The sequence below is a fragment of the Manacus vitellinus genome, unplaced genomic scaffold (assembly GCF_001715985.3).
Source record: "Manacus vitellinus isolate BGI_N305 unplaced genomic scaffold, ASM171598v3 scaffold_81_pilon, whole genome shotgun sequence".
Lineage (NCBI taxonomy): Eukaryota > Metazoa > Chordata > Aves > Passeriformes > Pipridae > Manacus > Manacus vitellinus.
This window is the reverse complement of record NW_021940822.1, coordinates 441,164-464,730: the sequence shown is the minus strand read 5'-3', so window position 1 is coordinate 464,730 and position 23,567 is coordinate 441,164. Positions and strand designations below refer to the sequence as shown.

Sequence of the window (23,567 nt, the reverse complement as noted above, 5' to 3'; positions counted from 1 at the left end):
GGAGCCAGGCAGCCCGGCTTTCCCGGAGCCGTGTCCGCTGAAGGAGGGAGCAGCTCCGGGAAGGAAGGGGACTGACCCGCGCCGGCCCGGCCCCCACATGGAGCCGGTGCGCTCCGCTGTCAGCGCTGCTCTCGCTGGTAATCTATCCTCTGGTGGCTATGGGACCGGGCTTCGGCGCGGTGTTTTAGCCCCGGGCGTGCTGGAGCCTGCGCAGTGTGGTTTTTTTTAAAGCATGGTTATTCCTCAAGAACAGTTTAAAAGCTGAGAGCTCGTAGCAGTGTCTCTGCCGTACGCTGTGTGAGAGGGGGCACCTGGGACTTGTGAGGGTTGTACTCATGAGTTGGATCATGTGAGGTTTTTAGCGCTGCGCTGGAACGCCGAACTATATTAACATATTTGTTGTGTAACTCTCACTTAATTTGGAAGCAGCACGATTGGACTGGGCACAGTTTAAACAAAACCCAGCAGATGCCATGTGCCACTATTGGTTTCAATTGCTTGATTTGCAAGCCAGCTAGAGACTGGGAAATCTAACCGCACTATAAACTAGGAGATGCAGAGTGACAGCTCACCTGGCTTGATTTACAGGGAGGAAAAAGCAGTGCTTCAAAGCACGTGGAAAAGTTTGATTGTGTTTGGCAGCATTGCAATTTTAATAATTTAAGAGTCCAAAGACTGAAATTGAGGATATGATACTGCTTTACTGCTCAAGTGCTGATTTCTCTCCCTCCCAGCACTGCTTGGTTTCCTTTGGCGGTTCTCTTGTGTTTTTGCCACTATGTTGTTTAATAATCTCAAAGCATTAGATTATTGCATAACTTTCTCAGGGTCATAAAAGCGCCAGCACACTTGTAATAAATGGCCTTTAATTAGCTATGTCATCATTAGCGGTGGAAACATGCACATTTTGCTTGTGTACTTTAGTCATGGAATAACTTTGGTGATAGGGTGTGCATGTACAGCTGTGGATGATCTGTGCTTGCCTGCAGAACGGCCTTCTGTACAGTGAAATAAAGCAGAGTGGTAGGTTGGAATAGTTACAAGAAGAGAAATGTAACAGGAGAGTCCTGTAACTCCTCTTGTACCATTACTAAGTGTTCCTTAACAGCTGTTATGTTCTAACTTACCCTAAAGTCACTAATGGTGTCACAGCACCTCCTCAAATAATAGCAGTAATTCTTTGTTTTTTCAACTGAAATGATTTTGAAAGCAGTGAGTGGGGTTGAGGAAGGCTGTGTTCTTTCCTTTTCATGTTCACTTGCTTGCAACTTAAAAACGTTTCTGAAATAGTTTGGGCACAGAACTGTTTCACTTGAACTATTGTAAAAGGGTTCCTTTAAATGTGACAGTCTCTCCTGGTTTAGGAGGCCAGGCAGCTCTTGTTAATGTTGGATGGACAGGAGTGCTTGAGCCGGGTCTTGAAGGAGTCCTGACACTTCTTAGGTACCTTGTGCCGCCTGCAGTCCCTGTGGTTTGGTTAAATATCAGTGATCAGTGTTTGCTTACTGATTGTACTTATAAAGTACCACTGGCTGGAGAAAGTTACTGTGATAGATGAGGCATTATTTTCTCCTCTTGTCCTAATAATAATAGGGACACTACCTCATGCTGGTAGCCTGGAAAAAGCAGGGGAGAAGGGCTGGGGATTTTCCTCCAATGTAATGGAAGAGCACTTATCTCCTGATGGCAGTGTCACATCCTGTCCAACTGTTGAGTTTTGCCTAAACTTCAAAACCAGGTGTAATAAGCAGATGGAAATGCAGGTAAATTAAGTTCTGTGTCCTTGTTTTGGTACTGAACTGCAGTGGCATTAGTCTCCACCCTAGTTTTAACTTTGTGCCTGTTGTACATCTTATCGCAGTCCGTGGAAGTTTCTGTTGCGAGGACATTCATAAGGAAAACTGCCAAATTTCACTTACACGTCACCTTATGTAAGTTAGGTTTGAAGTTGCTTTTGTTCTTGCAGTGCTCTTATGAACCGGCCCCATCCCTGGGATGATTTTTGATATTCATGGCAGTCCTTGAATGGGAAGTTTTAAACTTTAAAATCAGGCTGAATGGTTGCCTTGTTTTTTGGGTTTTTTTTAAGCTGTTGCTGCATGCTGTGCCTACAGTGTGATCTGTGAGCTGCCAGCTTGGAGTGCATTTTTCCAACTTTTTGCTAAATGCTGCATTAACTTCTTAAACTTACTATACCAGTTATTAGTATTTTAGGTTTTGTCTTTAACCTCAACTATGTAAGGTGAGCAAGGCACAAAAAATATTTTCTAAGTTTCTGCATAGGCAAGATGTATTTGCTGTTTTCAAACAACTGAAAATTTTCAGAAATACTTATATATGGTATAACCATTATATGGTGGTTCTTAGGACTTTGCTCTTGCTGGAGAGTGACTGCATTCCTTTTTTAAAGCATTTTCAGCAATGTGAACTTTCTAAGATGTCCTAGAGGAAAGACAGAAGTAGCTTTGCTTATTCTTGGAAGCTTGTTGTTGATAACGAAGAATATTATCTCATCCTGTAGCTGATTTTGAGGTCATAGTGCTGTGGAGGGAGTTGATTTACATGAATACATTTGTGGGGTTGGGATTTGTGTCTGAAAGACTAGAACAAGCAAATGAGCAAGTTTGAATATGTGAAATCATCGCTCAGATTGATGTCTGCTATTTCAGTTAGGTGCAAAGAAATGACTGATAAGAAATAAATGATGTCTGCTAGGACAAGGATTATAATCAAGACATTTCCAGCAGCAAATGAATACCCAATAGAAACTGATGTTCTAAGAGCATTGGTCACTAACTTGCCTGACCTTTAACTTCTGTTTATTTCTGGATATATATTTTATGTAGTGTTCATTTCCAAGAAACTGAGATTTTATGTGCTTGCCAAGCTTTTTGAAACACTTTGAATATAAAAGTTGGAGGAATTTTTGAAGTTCCTTCCTCCAACTCCAAAGATTGGAGGAAGGTATTTAAACTTGGAATTTGAACCACTGCCCTCTTAAGAAACACGGAATGAAATCTGAGGAGTTCAAATAGCTGTCTTTCCTCTTCCACTGCTAATTCTAATTTGACTGAATGTATTTTGTAAGACTTGAAACCCGTTGGGTTTTGTAGGTGTACAAATGAGTTACTGGGAGATGTTCCGAGGCACAAGGTAATGCTTGGCAAGCTGGTGTTTAACTGGAGTTCTCGCTCTGCAGCAAAGCAAGGACCTTGCTGTCCCCCTTCGTTTTTGGAACGGAACGTACATACCCACTGTAGTGCCATAGCTGGTAAAAGTCACTTAGTGAACTGTCTCCATAGCATGTGTAAGCATGTGAATAACCTCCCAGAGTTATCTGCTTAGTTTGTCTGGAACCTGTTGCGGCTGCTCCGTGGGGATGTTACTCCTTGAAGTAACAATACTAGTTGAGATCTCATTCTAGTGTGAAGCTAAATCAATATCTTCTTCCAGTAATTAAAAACAGGGGGGGGAAAAAGCTATGCTTATTTTATAATGGTTAGTGGCTGGCTTATCTTTAAGGTTGGAAAAACTTGAAGTAGAATATTTACCAGCAAAGATGGCATTACTGAGCCGTGTAGCATCCAAAGCAGTCCAGCAAAAGTTACCTGAGTGAATGCAGGTAAGCTGGATATTGGGCATCCTGTTTGATGCTCACTTGATGAACTCATGAGCAGGATTAATAGGAAATCAAATTTAAAGTGAAAGAGTCCATTTGGGCCTCTCTAGAAATGATTAATGAAAGACCAGCTTCCTTTAAAAGAATGCCCTGCTCTTCTCTATCATGGAGGAATAGGTAGGAGAGCTGTCAGAGCTGTAAGACTGCACAAAAAATGCCTTTTGGAAAAGGAATTTGTTTACAGTTTGGTTACTGGGCCTGTATTTACACCCTGTGTACAGTATGAGGGTTATTCTTATATGTTTTACTAGGAGGGGAGGTGTCTCATGTAGTTTTTTTCTTTCTTGTGCTGAATGTATTTCCAGATCTATTTTCAGTGCAGATGATGAGCAAATGATGGTTGCAATTTCAGCCCTATATATGGGTAATTTTTGCGTGGCAGGGTGGAGTTTGTGTGCTGCTGCAAGTCATGGTAGGTTTCTCTTAAAAGTTTGGAGTAGAGGCCAAAATGTTCAAGACGTGAACTAATAAGATGCTGTACACATTATAGACATGGAGTGTAGAATGTAATTTCTAGTGAATTGATGTTTGAGAGTAGAACTTAATTTGCTTTTATGCAGTTGTTGTTCCAGTTAGATCAGAATCATGTTTCAGTCTGTAGTTAGTGTCAAATTATAATATGTTTATTTTCCCACTATCACCGTAGAGATAAACATGATGAATTTACAAGTTCTTATTGGTTTCAGTAAAATATATGGAGTGTCTTTTGAGCAATGTGTTTTATAATGGTTTCAGGATATCAAGGTGGCTTTTTTTTACTTGGATTGAAAATTACAGAAACTTGTTGGAGAACATCTGTCAACTGCTTGTACTGACATATTAGTTAGGACTGCTTTCTGTGTGTTGGGCATACTTGGAAAAGTTGTTCTCACCTCTTATCTTCTCAAACAGGGTGGTACTGCTGAGTGGAAGAATAAGTGCAGTTATTTTAACTATCTCTTTAAGCCTTATCCTGTGATACTACTGCCTGCAAACTTGCAGTGCTGTCTTAGTCCCCTGCTTCACCTCTTCTGCATGAAAGAAAGGGTCTTCTGGCTTTTACTTGTGCCTGTTTATATACCTTGGTCTGTGTGGTGTGATCTACTTGGGGAACTGTAAACAGTTGGGAAATAAAAGGTACAATCTGTCAATCCTTTGCCTAATGTGGAAATCATAACAGTACTGATTTCAGGGCAGGAACAGTCAGTCCAAGTACGTGAAGTGCTGGGCATGGAGACAGAAGCTTTGCCCCCTTTAATGTATTGCTTAAACATAGAATAGTAGTCAAAATGACTGCTGTAGAAAATTAAGTTAAGGTTCTTGATACAATCAAATCACTTTCTTAAAACAAGAAGTCATCTTGCTTTTGAGAGAATTAAATTGCTTAAATACTTTGTAATCCTGAACTAATACTGAAGAACTCTTTCTGATCACAACAGCAGTGTAATTCCAAACATGGCCTTAAAGCTGCCCTCAAGGCAGTTGTCACTTATCTTTCAAACAACAAAGTCTTAAGCTTGTCATGAGGATAGGGAGGGAATGCAGTGCAAAATTCTTAAAAGAAATCTTTCTACGTGCTAGTATGTCAGATTTGTTAGTACAGAAATTGTTTCGAAAAGTGCAGTAAGTAATGCAGTAAGTAATGCTTTTGAGGATTGGGACACAAAACTGGAGTATTTTCTAGAGCTAATAGTACTGTAGAAATAAATAGCTACTGAAAACTTTTCACGTCTTAGACTCTGAGATTTAAAAGGAAAAAAAAACCTTTCAAAATAAAATATGGTAGGATCATTAAGAAATGCAAGTTCTGCTTTCAAGCTTATTTCTTTCAATAGAAAAAATGTACTTGCAACATTTAGATAGCCAGTGTAATTAAATACTTGTGGGACCTTCAGATGCTATGAGGAATCCTACTTGTTTGAGAAGACTATTGGAATGCAATTTGGTGCTTTTGGAGAGGTTGGAAGTTGGCTTGTGAAAGACGGAATATTATTCTTAGAGTCTTGATCTAAGTACTTTGAGTTGCAGACATATCACTGTTTCATTAATCAAATATCAAACTAAGCTGTTCTTTAGTGTAATCTGTTGTTGACTTATTTCTGTAGGGCATTAGGACTAGATTAAGCTTTTGTGAGCTTTGAAGAGGAGCACACTGCTGTCTATCTCTGTTTCAGTTCATCTTCTAATCCTGGACTTTTCTCCCCAGTGTTTACTCTACGTGTTATAAGGGAAGATTTCATGGATCCACAGAATGAGGACACTAAATATGATCTACAGAGACTAAACTGTTGGTTGGGGGGGAGTGTGAAAACGTACAGTCTTTGTAGGGTTGTGTTTCCCTCTTCTTTCTCCACCCAAGTGAAAGATGTATATTAAACCTTTTGTGGTTTCAGCATATGGTGTGGTGTGCTGGCTTGTAGAAAAGCATTTAGATTGGCTAGATGTATTTAGACAAGTTTGAGAACTTGATGTAAAGAGAAGTAGTAACCAGCTCCCTTCTGTGTTTGTTCTTTTTAAGTGTGGCTTGTCTTACCTCTGAGATTGCGTAAAAGAGGTAATTCTTTCCTCTCACTTCTATACCACTAGGCTTGACTGGTCAGTGCATACATGACAGTGGCATTTCCTGTCCTGGGAAAATGCAGTCTGAAATAGAAAAATGCTTGTTTTGCTAGCAGTGGCTGATGGTGTCAAGTGTTGTGAATGATGTTAAAGATGCTTAGGTAAGTAGGTAAGTCTTGAGCCCTTTGAACATCCAAAGGTGCTTATTGCGTGGAACTGAGCTACTGAAGTGTAGGTGTTTTATAGTGTCCCTGTGAGAACTTAACTAGTGACTTTGAAATCAAAATTAATCTATTCTTTAGTAGACACAGCTCATAGCAGCTACAGCATATTCAGTAGAAATGATCCAGGGAATGTTCTTCTGTTGCCCAGACTATGCCAAGCACAAGGTCTTCCCACCAGTTACACATCCTAGCCTGGGATACTGACAAAACTGAAACTAGTGCTAACCTCAATTTGTAAAGGAAGGAAACTGTGTTCTTAAGTGAAGGGTAACAAATGTATTGGCTAGCCCAGCCTAAATCTGAACTTTCAGATCGAGGCGAATCTTTGGCAACACACGGTCAGATCCAGTTACAGCCCAGTTGTCTCCCCGTGTTTGCGGTGTTCTCACATATCACTAAGTCAGTTTCCACGTGAACACACTTCTTAACTGTGCTTGTGAGTTTTGAGAATCTGGAGAAATTTTCCAGCTGAATTAGGTTGTAGTCACAGAGCTGAACTTTTCTTTTGGCACCAGTGCCCAGTCAAGCAGTTCGTGTCTCCCCCTCAATTGTGCTGGCGCAGCTGTTTCAGAGGCTGCAGAGTGCACAGCACATTGGTTTATGTTCAAGATAAGTTGGTGCCTGGACCTGGGACAGTGGTGCCAACAGAGAGGGAAGCAGCCCTGTACTGTTCAACAGTCCAGCTGAACTGACCCTGCAGAGGAAGCTGCGTAGCTCTGCATTTTGTTTGTCTTCAGTTCCAGTGCTCATTGGATTCTTATCTAAGAGGTGATAAAGTTTGTAGGAAGCTGTTTGTATTGGATTGCTTTTTCTGCTGGTTTGGTTTGGTTAGCTGACTTGATTCTAAGCAGCATTAGATATGTGGCGAAATTAGCAGGAAAGGCAGCATGGTGCTGGAAATGGGAAAGAGTGGGTGAGTCCTTTGAGTGGGTGATTAAGACTCAGCTGTGCTGTTGAAACAGGCTTGAAGAGGCAACGGGGAGAGGAGGCAGTTACTGGCACTGTCCTGTTGGCAGAATTAATGTACTTTGAGCTGTTGCCTTAGCGAGGGATTTACGTGTAGCAGTAGCAGTGATGCCTGGCAGAGGCTCAGGAGTCGTGGTAGTGGGTGCAGGGCACTGAAGGATAGGTATTTAGGTAGGTACTGTATCAGTTATGGGTTAATTGCAGGAGAGTGATACGGAAATCCAGCCCTCCTCCTCTGTGTGCTCAGCATCAGGAACTCTGATAAAAACTATTTTTGCTGTAGTTGTGTGAGAAAAGTCTCTTCCTCCAGTAGAGATAAAATGAACGTGTGGAAAATGTGATTTTTCTCTTGAATTGTGCCTTGTGTGGAACCTTTTTCCTGTTTTGATTCACATTGTTGGTCTGGGTGTTAGTTGTGTTGACACACGTTGTGTTTCCTCCGTCACACTTCCCTTTCATCTGGTGGGTGTTAGTGACGCTGCCAGGTTAAGAACAGTTAAGAAGGGAGAAGGAGAAGAAATTGAAATTCTTCATGAAGGTGTCTGAAGGTAGTTACTATATCAGTTGTGTAAACTGTGTGATCTAGATAAGGCAGTTTTATAAGGTAAACCTATACTCTCCTTGTACTGCTCTTTATTCTTTGAAATGAAATGTGGAACTTTCTAATGAAACAGAATCCTGGAGTTCAGTACTGGAAAAACTGGCTGGAAGGCTCTTAGCTGCAGAAACTTAAAGGGAGGTGGGAAGCTGAGTGTAAACTGGAGGCTGGGCTAAAAGGTTATTTTGCTTAGAAACATCATAGAATCATTAAGGTTGGAAAAGACCTCTAAGATCATGGAGTCCAATCGTTAGCACAGCACTGCCATGTTCACTACAACCATGTCCCCAAGTGCCACATCCACTTGTTTTGTGAACACCACTTTCTGAGCCAGCCTGTTCCAATGCCTGACCACCCTTTCCATGAAGAAATATTTCCTAATATCCAATCTAGACCTTCCCTGGCACAATTTGAGGCCCTTTCTTCTCATCCTGTCACGTTTTACCTGGGAGAAGAGGCTGACCGCTGCCTGACTACAGTATCCTTTCAGGTAGTTGTAGAGAGAGATAAGGTCTCCTCTGAGCCTCCCTTTCCCCAGGCTAAACTCCCCCAGCTGCCTCAGCTGCTCCTCCTTGGAGTTGTGCTCCAGATCCTTCACCAGCTTCTTTGTCCTTCTCTGGACACGCTCCAGCACCTCAGTGTCTTTCTTGTAGTGAGTGCTCAAAACTGAACCCGGTATTTGAGGCGTGGCCTCACCAGTGCTAAGTTCAGGTGGACGATCACTGCCCTGGTCCTGCTGGCCACGGTAATTGCTGATAAAAGCCAGGATGCCATTCAGCTTGTTAAAAGCATGGTTTGATCAAAAAAGAAAAGTTGAAGCTTCTTTGGCTTACTATGTTTCCTTAAATGTATTGGTGTTCCTGACTGACAGCTTGTTTATCCTGGAAATAAGTCTGAAACCTGGCCCTTTGGCATACCTTCCTGTACAGCCAAAGGGAGAACTTGCCTTGCTTTCTGCTGAGCTCCTCTGTGGCCATGGTACATCTGGGTGACTAAACCTGTTCTGACTGCCAATCTAAAGATCAAACATGGGGTACCTGCAGTTGGCATTTCTCGCCTTATTCTTTTCTCCCAATTGTTCTTGCTCAAAATGTTGGTTTAGGTGAGATGATCATTGTTCACGTTATTGGCTGCTGACATGAGGAATGTATACAAGGTACATAAAATGTAGTTATGGCCTGAACCAATTAGAAAATACTGACTTCTTGGGTGAGCAACAGCCTTAAGCAAAAATCACTCTGGAATACAAGTGGAAGTTTTCCTGGTTTAAATATGTGTGGCCTGCAAGGATCCAGTTCGCTTGCAGTGTTCACAAGGGGCTTTTGCTTGCAATTTCCAGAGTTAGTGGTGAACTAGGACACTATCAGATCCTGTATATTTTCATTCCCATCCTCAAGAACCTATGTAATGGATAAGAGGGGAGAAAAGATGAGGAAGAGGCCTTTTAGTGCTTTCATCTGCCCTTAGTATTCTAATACAGCATTCTCTGAGGGGGCTGGAAAAGTACTGGTAAACCTTACTGTGGACAGAGATTCTGTTAGGTCCTTCAGTGAGTGTGCTATTAATAGCTCTGGGTTTTGGGCAGAGGGGAAGAAGGATGGATGAGAAGCATGCTTTGCCACTATCCCTACCTTTCACGTTTTTCCTTGTAGGTATGAAGAAGTATCTTTCTTACCAAGTTCATGATATGCTTTCTGAAAAGCAGTCCTTTTATATTTTTATATATATATTTTTATATATATATTACTTACTGGGTTGTGTTAGGGATTGTGCTGCTTCTGTCTTATTCTCTGCTTATTGGCATTCTTGTACTTGTAGTTGTTTGCTGAGAATAGCTGAATTTGAGGGTTGACTTCTTTTGCTACACCTCTTCATTATAAGAAGTCTCTCTCTGATGTTTTTGTCCCCATAAATGGAAAATGCAAAATGCCATCTTATCAGTATTTTGTGTAGGGGAGAGCTCCTGCATGCATGCAGACCGTTCAACAGAGTCAATTTAAGGCACTTAGGTAGACAGGCCTATTGTTTGATTAGTTATGGTGCTTCATAGGTATCTAGGTCATCAGAGTATCTTCTTTTTCCCCTTGCCTGGCAGAATTGTAGCTCCAGGTACTTCTCGCTTCAGCTCACGGTTTATGTAACAGTTCTAGATCTGTCCCTTTAACATCCCTTTGCCCTGAAGGAACAGAGAGAGTTAAATGTGTCTTCCCCCCTTCACCCCTACTCCTCTGTCAGTCTTATTGGATGTCCAAACAAATCTTCAGAACTTAGCTCATCAGTGCTATTTATAGCTGAAATATTCAAAACATTTAATTATTTCTGGCCTTAAAATGAGCTACTTGGCAGTGTTTGCTAGTCAGAAATAGGAAAGCAGTGATGCATTAAGGTCTGTGGCAGCCCCATAGCTTTCAAGTGAGTTTATTCCGTGGAGTGGGACTGCTGGAGAAAGGCAAGCACAATTTTGTGGCTTAAATCTAGTGTTGATTTTTTTTTTTCCCCCAGAAGATGTGTCCAAATAAGGTTTGAAGGTTAGCCTGTTTTTCTGTCCTCTGGAACTCAGTTCACACATGCCTACACTTTACTTCTTTCACTACACCAAAACAAGAAACATTTAAGCACTTCCTCTCCTTTCTCTCTAAGGAAAACTTCCTGGGTGAAGCTCTGAGAGAATGCGTTACATTTAAATGCAGTGCAGCAGTTCCCTCATGATAACTTACTTTAAGATTTTGAATCAAACCATGAACTCCCTCAGGAAGTTGAACAAGATTTCAAGCCAGATGGTTTGAGGTTAGTGTAGCCCACTTCTGGTTGCTCTTTACCACTGAGGTGATGGCGGGAAACCCATCGTGCGTCTGTGTTGAAATATGAGCAGGAGACTTGGATCGCTGTTGTGTGGAGACAAACGTGTGGTGTCTGTAGAGCACCAGGAAAAAGAGTTCTGAAGATGCTGAAAGCTGAAGTATTCAGGGGTACTGGAAGTCTTGATTTAAAATTGGACCTGTAGCAAAGTGCAGATTTATGTACAAACAAGATATTAAGGCTACCAGCCAGAAGATGTACAGCTTGAAGTGTCGAAACTCCTTGTAATAGAGCCTTGTAGTAGAGCAAAGGAAGTACTGATGAGAGACAGCTACACTAATGAAAGTGCCTTATTTAGGCTTTGTTCATAGTCCAAGTCTTATGCCACTAAAAAGCAAATGGGATTTAAATTTATTTTAATGTTGTTTTGCATCTGTGTACAGTTGTTTGTGTTCAACCCACTGCCCAGAGAAGCAGTTACTAGTTCTCATTCAGTGCTTATTGATCAAAAACCTATACTGTATGTAAAACCGAGTTTAGCAATTAGTGTGTGCTTTTTTTTCCTTTATGAAAGAATATGAATGATGCGTTTAAAGAGCTCAAGCTGTATTTGTGTTGAAACTTAAAGGTAACTATGTTAGTACTTTATTTCAATTAATGTGCTTAAAGGGAGAAATTTGCATTTAGAGCAGACTGTCTCTTATTTTCATAGCACTCAGGTGTAGCTGAGTGCTTTCACTCTTGTGTTCTTACACTGCAGGACAAGTAGGTCATCAGCTGCTGGCTGTGTACTTAGAGGAAGCAGGAATTAGCTTTTCATTTTACCTCATACTTTAAGAAATGGGTTATTTAGTCGAGTTTGTTCAGTTGAAATACTGTCTGCTTACACAAGAGGCTACTGTTCTCAAAATCTGGCTTAGTATTTCAACAAATGGTGCTTGTTCTGGCTACTTAGCTGGTATCTCTGTAAACAGTAGTCCTGCTGTAGTTGTTGCTGAGTGGAGTGAGAAGTTTATAGGGAAACTGAGTGGTAGTATCTTGGCTATATTTGCTTCCATTCAAATCTGTCTGCTTCTGTGTCTTGCTGTACAGTGTTGCTTCTCTTGAGTCTCCTACCCTGTTTGACCCAGGTTAGGAAGTGATTATGCCAGTCAGAACTGTGCATTAGCCCACAGGTTCCATTTGAATAATTCAGGTTGGAAGAAGCCAAAATGAAGTAGGGAGTGATTAGTGAACAGCCATAGTAATAGGCCTGAAAGGATGGCAGACTTCAGGGGCAGGTCCAGTTGATGATGTTGGTGCATCATCTCCAGACAGAGCAATAGACAGGACCATAGTCTGGAGTCTGTCAGTTCTGTAGTACAGAAGGTCAGATGAACATCTTGAAAAAAGAAAAATGCCTGCAACACTGCTACAAGTGCCACATGCTTTAAGAGATGAGAGCTTTTCTGTAAGTTTTAAAAGCTTGAGGTCCGGGTCTTCTGTGCACATTTCCAATAGCATAGAGACCAACTCTGTGACTGAGCTGGGTGAATCTACCAGCCTGTCTTTAGTGCTGTGGCAGGAGGCAGCGTTGCCTGCCTGTTGTGAACATGAAACATGCCTCTGAAAAAACCATTCTCAATGTGAATGTATTGGGGTGGATGTGCTGGGTTGGTAACTCCATTACTGGGGTGGAACTGGACTTATTGAAGTGTTAAGACGTCCTATAAAAACCAAACAAACCCTGCAACCGAACACAAGTCTTTTTTGGTTGTCTCTGTAGCAGTACTGAAATGTATTGTCATGGAGGCCTATAATAGGGAGGCTGCCATCGACTTTGCAAGTCCAAATTACTGTCCAGTTGGCTAGGAACACTTCACTGTAGAAGTGGTCATTCTGTGAATGGCACCTCTTCTGCAGTTAGTCCTTGTCTGTTTTATACTTGATTTGCTGGGATTTGACTGTTGCAAGAACCTAGGGTAGTCTCTGGTTCTTAGGCTGGGCTTTAGGACAAATCAGCTTAAATTCTGAGTAGTATGGTCTGACTGTGCTGGGGCAGGTGAGGAGGGGGACAGAACTGAGGAACAGGGCTTCGTGTTCTGAATTTCATTATCTCCTGGCCTGACTCGACAGTGCTATCAGCATGTTTATTTTATGAACTACTTTGACAACTTACTACAATGCTTTTGCAGAAAACTGGACAGTGAAGTGGGGCTTCTTGTCCTGACCGTTGTTTCCAGAGACTGCACTGAAAGTAATTCTTGGAAGTGGAAGATGATCTCTCTGCTCAGGATGCTGAAGTGTTCTAGAAAGGCTTCCTAAGTATTCCAGTGCTGCCTGAGACAGTGACTAGCCAGAATAAGAGGGTGAGCAGCCAGAAGGCAGCATAAAGGACCACAAAAGGCTGTGAGGTCTGCCAGGAACACCTGACAGGTTAGCATATGCTGATTATGCTGCTGGGACGGGCAGTAGCACTTGTTCTATAGTTCACATGCTTAACTTGTGCAGTGTCTGTCCTGGTAATTGCTAACTAGTTCAAAATTTTGAAAGGAGGGGTGTTCTCTGCCACTCAAGCATGAAGTTATCAAACCAGCTCTTCTGGATGGATCAAGTTTCCTTCACAGCTGTCAGCACTGTAGTTCTCCACCCTTTGAAGTGCTTGATTGATGGCAATGATGGTCTTTTTTCTAGGTAGGTTGGGAACTTTCAAATATATTAGGCTGGCTAGTAAAAAAAAAAAAAAGGCCAGCAAACTAACCTGACCCCAAACAAACTTGATGGTCTGGACTTGACTTTCCAATTTCTGCTGGTAAGTGAAATCTAATAGGAGTTGAATAGGGTCTAAGATGAATCCTGTCTCCTGTCCCCTCTGAGCTAATGAGCTTCAGTGGTGCAGAATGCTGTTAACAAGATGTTGTGAGCTTTTAATGGGCATATTGTGTGTAAGCTCTTGATAGTGCTGCCTACTTGTGATAGGGAGGATCTGCTTGTTTATAAATAACTAATGATAAAGGGCCATTCTAGCTGATGTTCAGAAAGCTGCTTGGCCTGAAGGGGCATTGGGTGGCTGTGCTCTGCAGTGGCAGAAGGATGCTGTTGCAGCTCTGAGGTTTTTGAGGTTTGCCAGGGTTTTGATGACTTCCAGGTAGGACGAGATGGTTAATCTCAGGCTCTAAGTGAATGAAGAAAAGCTACAGATGTAGCTTCAAACTATTTTGCAGTCTGCCATAGTTTACAAAACCAATACCTCACTGCATTTAAATAAAAGAATATAAGGCTGTTTTAAGTCAACAAGTTAAACTTGTTGCCAGGGACGTCTGTTAGAAGCAGAGTCTTCAAAACATTGTGTGAATATGTTTGCTAAAACACAGGCATCTCTTCTTGGAACTATCTGACTTTAATGCTTTTATCAATAGAATTATTCCCTTTATGTTTCTAGGCTGTGACACTGAAGGCATTCTTTCTGACTGTCAAAATCTTCATACCTTCGTACCTGAGCTATCCTCCCAAGTTTTCTGGCCTACAAAGGATCCTGCCTATATGGGGCAAAGCCTGTTTTCTAAACTCTTTCAAAAAAGAGTGCTTGTTTAATATCTGGGAATACAAAAGCTTTAGGCCAAAGGTGAGAGATTTTCCTCTGAAGTGGTGACCAATATTGTGTCAATGTAGTTTGCATAGTTTGATATCCTGCTGACAACTTCTCTTTTAAAAGTTACTGCTTCTATTTGTCAGGCCTGCTAGCATAATCAATTTGTTCCCCTGCTTCATCAATCAGTTTGAGTTAGGGTGATACTGGGGGCTGCTCTGCACACCCACTTGGATAATGTTGGAGTTTAGTTCTACCTGCTTAGGATTTAAGCATTCAAGTTTACTTCCTGTTCAAACCAAGTACCACACTAGCTTAATATATTCAAACCAAATTTTTTTAAGATTTAGTGCCATTGGCCTTTGAGGCAGCACAAGATTTGATGCTTGGAAATGGAAACATCTTCTGTCATTTGCAATTAAATGAAATGTTGTCAGAACTGGATAAAGAGGCGGTTGCTGGAAAAACTCGAGGTCACCATGTTACCAGTTTTTCACGTTCATAGTCACAACTCAAATGTCTCATTACACCCACAAAAGAGAGTGTGTTGGAGCACTGTTCTAACTCATAAGTCTTGCTGAGGATGGTATCTGGGATGCAAAGTCTGGCAAGGATGACTTGGCAGATCCTCCGAGTACTGGCAGATTCTCTGCCATAAGTGAATGAAACTGGTGTGTTCCATGGTGCCTCATGGACACATCCTGCAAGAGAACACTTCTTGTGGGCTGCTCTTCCTCAGGAAGCTTGGGGGCCATGTGCCATACCTGTGCTCAGTGCAGCAAGTAAGTGGAGGTGGCAGCTGCTTTGTCTTTGTTAGAGCAGTGCTTGGAAATTGCAAGCATGGCTGGGACAGGGTACTTAAATTCCTGTGTGATAACTCCACATAAGTAACTGCCTTGATCAGGTTTGTGCACATGGGGTTCCAACAGAATGTGGCAAAATGTAAGTCTGGAGTGGGAGGCAGTTCTGTAAGCACAAAAACACTTTCAGATGCTTCCTAGGAAAAGTGGAATCAGGAATGGTAGAGTTGGTTTCTGCTGTGGGGCAAACTTTGATGTTGTGGTGCTTGAACAAGAGAGGAGGTTTCATCTTGGATAGGTCAGTTTGGTTTTCTTTTAAGCCTCTAACCCAATAACTTCTGAATTGTAGAGGTTGGGAAAATAGGATATTGGTACTATTATAGTGTATCTCTGAAGGGCTGTGTTACCTTGGAATTCATTAGTAACTTAAATCTAATCTGAGTTACAGTTCTTTCAGCTATGGGTTGATCCTGAAAGGGTATTTATTATGAAATTGTGTATAAAATAGTCTCAGCTATTTTTGAAAGAGTTTACTCAGTCTTGCTTAACAGTGCGTCACAGGAAGAGTATGAAGCCAGACACTACTTCCAGTGTTTTTGGGTTTTCTTATCCCAGGAGTGTTAGGCCTTGAACATGCTCAAGAGTTTATCTTCTTCTTGCAAACAGTGAATAGGTGCTCTGAAGTCTGTCCTGTATTGAGACTTGAAACAGGTATCATGTGTTGGAATTAGAGAGGAGAGTAGGCATCTGGTGTGTGTTATCCTGGAGTTCCATACTAGATCAGTGGTCTTGCTTGTACATGTTGGCAAGCAAAACTGACAGAAAACATTCATTTCTCCCCACCCTCCACTCCCTTACAATAGTATAAGAAGGTAATGATAACAAAATGGCCTTTTTTGGTCCTCTTTGGAGCTTATTTTAAACTATTCCTTTTTTCCCACATAAGAAAACCATTGACTTTTAATAGACATTATACTTAAGAAGCTTTTAAAAGGGGTTTTGAAGCTGAAAATCAAGGTTTTTTTGTGATTTTTTTTAAAACATAGAGAATGCTGAAGTCTGAAATGTAGACTATACACAGAGGTGATGAAAATGAACAGGGAACTCTGTGGATCTCTTTGCTGTGCACATGCATTCCCATGAACATCACTTCAACTGCTGGAAATGAAAGCCCAGCTTAAGGCTTCACTTAAAAAACCAAAAAAACAAACAAAAAAACCCCACAAACCACAAAAAAACCATGTTTAGCACCCTAAGCTCTGACTTTCTAATGTGTTCTCACCTGTCAATTTGCAGGTAAGCATTATGAGGAAGAAGAGGAGGATGCCCTGCCTGACTCAGATGCCCTGCCAGACTCAGATGACGAGGTGGAATTGGATAAGCCGCGCCCCATACAGATTGTCCTTGCTCACGAAGATGACCATAACTTTGAATTAGATGAAGCAGCATTGGAAAAGATCTTGCTTCAGGAACACATTAAAGATCTTAACATAGTAGTTGTGTCTGTAGCAGGAGCTTTCCGCAAAGGAAAATCTTTTCTGCTGGACTTCATGCTTAGATACATGTATAACAGGGTGAGTAATTTGGAGTTTTCCTGCAGGAGAAAAGCAGTTGGGTATTTTAGTCATTCACCTTTGTATTTGTTAACTTGGGCACAAATATAGCAGGTCAAATTTTTCTTACTCATTTGGGCGGGTGGGGAAGCCAGTTACTCTTCTGCACTGTCAAGAAATGTATTTAAGTGACAGTTTTTAATATACATTTTCTTGTGGTTGTCAGGGGAACTTATGGGTGTCCTGGTTTAAGTGGACATGAGAAGAACTTGAATGAGGGAATGTGAGGCCTTCTAGCTGAGCTTTGGGGAAGGGCTCGTCCATGTGGTGGCTTGGAGAAGTCTTGCTTTGACTTGATCTCCTGAAATCATATTGTATCACTCACTTTACCCATTATTGCAAAAATAAAAGTCTTACCAGAGAGCTATTGGAGGACTAAATCTGCTTAATTCTGATGTATGGCAAAAAGGAGGAAGTTTCCTGTTTGCTACTTGGAACGTGTCTCTGAACACAATCCAGTAACCTTTAAAATCCTTTGAAGTTATTGATCAATGAATACCTGATGCAAAATTTAATTTCTTCTTTTAGTTTGTAGCTTTTGAGTGGTGTTTTGACTCCTATACTTTGAACCCCTGGCTTATATGGAGAAGGTGGGGTGGGGTCTTCTGTGAACATACACTTTTGCCTGTCACAGGTTGTGCTGTTCCTTTTAGTCTGCAGAGTGAATATTGACAAGTCAGTGTTTTGTTGCTCTTTGAACCTCTTAAAAAAACCCAGAACTGATTCCTTTTTTGGTCACTGTTCTTTGGAGTTTGTGCTAGCTGGCTTGAGTAGAAAACAAGATGAACCCTACAGTTACAGGAAACATGGGAGTACTGCAAAGAAACTGCTGATAGTTGGCAGTTCCCTTCCTTCCCTCAATGCCAGTAGTGCCTGCTATTGAATTCCTCTCACTGATTTAGCAAGAGCTCTGTAAGAAAGACCCTGAGGATATGGTAGGAGGAATACAGAGTAGCAAGCTGGTGCTTCCAACTTCTTAGTACTCTTTTAACCTAGGGAGGATAAATGTTTCATTTGATACAGCTGTTCAGTGGGTGGCCTTTTGTGTGTGTGTGTATAAGCCACCTTGTGTCCTGTCTGTGTTCCAAACAAAACCAACTGAACAAACAAAAAAAAACCCAAAAAACCAATAACCCCTGCAAAAAAAAAGAAAAATCCAAAATCCCAAGTACAGCAGTCTGAGCAAGATGTTGGGCTGGGTAGAGGTAGTGCTAATTCCTTTCAAAAACAGGAGAGCTGGGCTTTAAGCAAATACTCTTAACTTTCAGATTGTGAAATAAAACAAAAGTTGATAAAGCAAAGCAGATTGAAATGCTGCTTCAGCCTTGTGTATTGTGCTTTGGTTTCCTTTATTGTGCAGTCACTTTTCTCAGTTTTCTGTAGGTGTCCTTCAAAATACCGCTTGTTTCTCTTAAACTGAAGGCAAGCTTGGCCATCTACTGTAACAACTATCTCTTACAAAAGCAGAGAGGTCTTGCTCTCCATGTGCTGCTTCTGGCCAGGCACTTAAATTCTGAAGCTGTAATGCTTGCAGGCCCTTAGCAGAGCTGATCCAACTCAGTGATGCATTAGAAGACACTGCACTTTGACAAACTGTTTTCCTGCCAGCTCAGTGATGTAAAATGGGCTAGGGAAAGAGTTTGACAAGCATCAGAACTGCAAACTGATTGATGGAAGTTGGGGATGAGAGAGGATAAGTGCAACACCTCCTCTTTTGAGCACTTTTGAGTTGTGTGAAGTCAAATGATATCCTCTGCTTATGCAAATTTAGCACAGGAGGAGAGGTGTATAGTTTTATATTACTTAGTCTGATCCCTCCATCTTCAGTTAGGCTCAATTACAAGTCTGTATTTTCTGTGAGCTAAATATTGGATCCTGCACAGAATACTAAAGCTACTCTGCATTCAGTTCGTAGGCTAATCAAGCAATTTCGGGGTGTCCTGCCCTGTGGATATTAACATACATGATGAAAAACTTGCCAAGAAACTTCAGAATCTTGTTTTCTTATCTTAAGCCAAGGGCAGGAGGTCATGTGAAAAGTTGCCATTCTGAAAATCTCACTAGTGCCAGCTGAAGTCACAGGTAGGATCTCGGCATGGCTGAGGTTGCTCACTAACTTCAGGGAGGTGGACATCTCATTTCAAGCACTGATACTTAGTGTGGTGATTGCTCATTTGAAATGGAGCAGCAACAGTTGTGTGCTCAGCAAGCTGCTGCAAGCATCCTGTGATCTTAAGCCTCATTAAGAGTTGGGTGCAGTAACACTTGTAAGGTTAGTTTTAAAAGCTTTTTTTTTTTTTTTACAGGGGTGTCACCTTGTCTTGAATTAATCTTCAAGGCACACTGTGTACTAATGCACTGTGCAAATAAAGCTGCATTGGGTCTTTCCTTAGTGTAGAATAAATTTAGAGAAATTATCTTTTAGGGGCCTTTTTTTCCTCTCCCCATGTCTTGAATATCTTTCAAGCCAACTTGATGGATGGAGATTTAAAATACCGAGTTTCTGCTAAGGAAAGATGGGGGTAACAAGCTAGGAGTGCTTCAAACTGATGCAAAGGTCAGTTAGAGGCAGGCTTAAAAGCATTGTCCATAAGGTGAAGTTGTGCCAGTTAAAACACCAAAGTCTCCTTTGGTCCAGATCACATATGAAATCAAATGGGATTGTATTTAGTGTATTGAGGGACTTTTCAAACCATATGTGTAGTTTTGGTCTGAATTGTCACAAACAGGGATAATGTCTGGACCAAAATGGGATGAAGTATTCTTGTATAAAAGAAAAATGGAACGTATTGTTGAATAACGTAACAGATTCTTTTGAAAAAGTAAAAAGCCACAGTCTGTTGACATGTACCTGTGAAATATGATTCAGCATCGCAGAACTGTACCCTGGAGTGTCCTGAAGCACAAACAGGCCTGGAGCTTTGATTTCTAGAATGGTCTATGGAAGCATAAGCATCTTCTGGGATAAAAACTCCAGGGGAAAGCTTTTCAGGTTTTGCTAAAGTCTTTCTGGTAGAAGTGTCCTGTCAAAATAAACAAAAGGAAAAAAATGCATAACCAACCAACCCTAAATCCAAACAACCTACCTGTAAAGACCTGTAGATCTCTTTACTTGGATATCTGTGTTCATTTTCTGAATTTTTATCTGCTTGTCTCACATTTGATCCAAATAGCAGAGTTGAGTGGGGCACTGTTAGCACTTGGGAGAGTGCTGCTGCAGAATTGTTTGATTGCCTGCGTGCTGTTAGACATAAGGAAAGTGTGCAGGTGTTTTTTCCATCCCCTTTTAGAAATAAGCACTTTCACTTGGATGTTTAAAGTATTTTTATTCCTTACACACCCTGGGTACTCACGCTGTTTTCTGAAATGTGAAGAAATATCTTGAACTGTTTTCTGAAAACTGCCAGTGCAGAGTCAGCTATGTAGAACCCATAGCCTAGTGAATTGAGAAGTTTCCACCTTGACCTTCTCAGTGGACACTTTCCTGGCTAGTAATCTACTCTGGACAGTTTGAGGCAAATTCATTAAATGTCTCTTTCTGTGCTGTGTTCCAGCCTGTGAAAGAAAGGTTTTTCTGTAACTTCCCTCATCAGTTAAACTGTTGTGTGCCTGCCACTTCTTTTGTGTGGGATTTCAGTGTATATAAACCTATCACAGTGAACTTCCTCAGGGTGCTGCTCGTGCTCCTTTCTTGCCCAGTACATTAACTACATTTTTGAGTTAAATGCGCTCATAAAATGGCTGGATTCTTCTGTGTGAGCCACTGCTCTGTGGTGCCTGTCCTTGAAGACCTCATTACAATTCCCTCAGCCAGGAATGTTAGCTGCCAACTGTACTCGACTATTTCACAAACTGGGCAACGTCCCAATAAAATTTTAATATGGACGGGTTGATTGACGTGTATCCAACTCTTAATCTGACCTTTTCTCTTGAATCCTAATCACTTAAGGGAAACTATTTTGTAACTGTGATAAGTCTAGATTGTAGATCTTCTGATCCTTGCCTGTTCTCTGTATCTTCTGTAGGATGGCATTGGGAGTCTTGTACTGGCTTTTGTTAGTTCAGGGACTCAAATGTTTAGCCAGCTGTTTGTGAGGGGGAAGGGAGAGGATTAAGTCAAGATCAGGGGTTCTGTCCCTTGTAGAGGTTTAGCTGTTCCTCTAGTTAAAATACATGCTACTGTGTTTGAGTCTTCTCAACTGTAAAAGAAGAGCATGAGTGGAATTGATGGACAAAACTGAGCTGTTCTTCATAGCTCTGAGTGTCTGAGACTCAAACTGTGCTCATATGCTCTTCAGTGACTGAGAAGTTGTGCAGCCACTGAAATGCAATAGTCTCACTTTGTGGATGATCCTTGAAACACAGCAGAGTATCTTTGTGTTTTAATATTTGTGTAGTGTTGTCAACTGCAATGGCTCTGAGGAAAATATAAGAACAATGTGGGAGTCTGCTAAAACATAGCATGTTAAAAAAAATAAAAATCTCCTTGGTTTTACATAAGCTTTTCCTTTTGTTTTGTAGAATTCTCCTTGCTGGATAGGTGGAAACAATGAGCCATTGACTGGGTTTACATGGAGAGGTGGATGTGAACGGGAAACCACTGGCATTCAGATTTGGAGTGAAGTGTTTGTAATTGATAAACCTAATGGAACAAAGGTAGGTGCTTGACTTACCTTGATTTACTCATGGTCTTCTTTGGAGGTGGTGTGGGGTTTTTGTTTTCATTTAGTTGTGGTTTTGTTATGTTTGGGTTTTTTTGTTTGGTTGTTTTTTTTGTTGTTTTGTTTTTTTTTTAAACAAAACAGAGGCTGTGGATGGCCCATCCTGGGAAGTGTCTCTGGCCAGGTTCAGCAGGGCTCTGAGCAACCTGGTCTAGTAGAAGGTGTCCCTGACCATGGCAGGGATGTTAGAACTAGATGATCTTAAAGATCCCTTCCAACCTAAACCGTTTTTATGATTCTGTGACTTAAGTAGGTGTATGTAATAGGTTTCATGGTTGCTTTCCTTTGCATTGAGAAGCTGCATAACATATTTGGAATCAATGTAAGGATCAGTGAAAGGATGGAGACTGATTATTACAACCCAGCAGAAAAATTCAACAATAGTCTCATTCTGAGTGTACTTTGTTTTGGCAAAGTCTACTCCGTCCAGGCTGATGGGTGGGTTATCCCATGAGTGTTGTAAAACTTTAATGGTTATAAATATCATATACAGACAAATGCTGTGGTGAAAACAGGTCTGTAACAAACACTGGTTTTTGAGGGGTGAAAATATGTTCTATCTTGTAGTTATGTTCTAGTGAAATGTAATGCATGGCTGTAAGCACTGGAAACAACCTCAGTGTCTGGAGGCTGGTCCTTCTATATAGTTTTAACAAGCAGTCTGTAAAAAAGGACTAAGTCTAAAAGTGGGGAAAAAAGGCACTAACCCAATTCTAGTCAAAGCTGGTGTGTCTTTTTTAACTCTTAAGTCAGTTTAACTACAAAGTTTGATCGGAGGTGTTAATGCAGAAACAAAGTGTAAATGTTAATATATACTTCATAGTACTGGTGGTGATTTGGAGCTGTTCATGTTCTTAGCTGTCAGTTCTAGGTTATTTAAATTTCATACCCTTTGCATTTGCAAAGGAAACATCTGATGCCCAATTAATATGGGACATGGATCTTAAAAATAGTGGCTTAGTGGTGTGCAGGAAGTTTTAACAAATTTCACAGCTAACCAAACATTTCTCTGGCTAAAAACCAGTTGTGTTGTGAGGACCTCCTTGTGCTCCAGGAACAAATCACTCGCTTGTTCTTGCTTATCAGTCATCTCTAACTGAAAGAAGGGAATTGTAATAGATCCCAAAGATGGGAGTTGGACTGATTACTTTTTTTTCACTCACTTCATTCCTTGTCATTCCAGCAGACAGTCAACATCGTCTTATTTTCTTCTGAAAATAATTATTTTAAGAATGTATTTTTTTTTTTAAGTAAATGTCTCACTCTTAGCTCTGATGAACTATGATAGATTTGCAGCTGAGACTGAAGTTCTTCCAGTGAATAAGAGCTGTCAGTTCCACTGCACTGTGCCCCACTGGGCCAAGGGAGGCTATTTCTGTAGGAGAAGGTAACTAGGCAAGGCCAGGGGCTTAAGGCTGAGGACATGGCCCTCTGGCTGCTGCTTACTCAGCTGTAGGCATGTGTGTCATGTGTGCAGGGAGCTGACTGAGGTTTAGTAAGTAGGTGCAGGGGCAGAGACTTGCTCTACTTGAAACATAATTTATTACAGTTGCCTGGAGTATGAAAATGTTAATGGTTTGGTTAACTATTGCTGTTCTTTAAAACTCTCTAGGTTGCTGTACTACTCATGGATACCCAAGGTGCCTTTGATAGCCAATCCACTATCAAAGACTGTGCAACGGTTTTTGCTCTGAGCACCATGACAAGTTCTGTCCAGGTGAGAATATCTGTGCTGGAAAATAATGGCAGTGACAGGAATCCTCTGTCCTAAACAGGCAACGAATATCTCTCAAGCCACACCTAGGAAGTTCACCTTCCTCCAAATGTGATTTAAAATTTCATTCTTTGTCTTATTTTCAGTGTAGTACATAAACTACATAAGTTTCTCAGTGGAATCAAGGTTATCCAAGGCCAAGCTGAGTTAGATTGCTGACAGAACTGGGAAATCCCTTCCCCCTCAAAAGATGTCAAAGTAGCAACTGCTTGTGTACAGATGTGTTACAGAATCTTTTTTAAGACTTTAGATACAGTTTGGGGGGACGTTATACTGTGATCAGCTAA

General features: G+C 41.1%; 1 protein-coding gene across 4 annotated transcripts in view; it reads left to right on the top strand.

Moving 5' to 3' along the window:
• Positions 1-23,567, top strand: part of ATL2 (atlastin GTPase 2) — a 48,126-nt gene that overhangs the window by 9,377 nt on the left and 15,182 nt on the right. For 3 of the 4 annotated variants that reach the window (XM_029964846.1, XM_029964845.1, XM_029964847.1), the window contains 3 exons: positions 16,469-16,746; positions 21,307-21,441; positions 23,119-23,223. In XM_029964846.1, the coding sequence (XP_029820706.1) occupies positions 16,469-16,746; positions 21,307-21,441; positions 23,119-23,223 (518 nt within the window). Of the gene's footprint in view, positions 1-21; positions 138-16,468; positions 16,747-21,306; positions 21,442-23,118; positions 23,224-23,567 lie in introns of those variants that run through there. The other variant, XM_018085462.2, reaches the window with a different exon arrangement.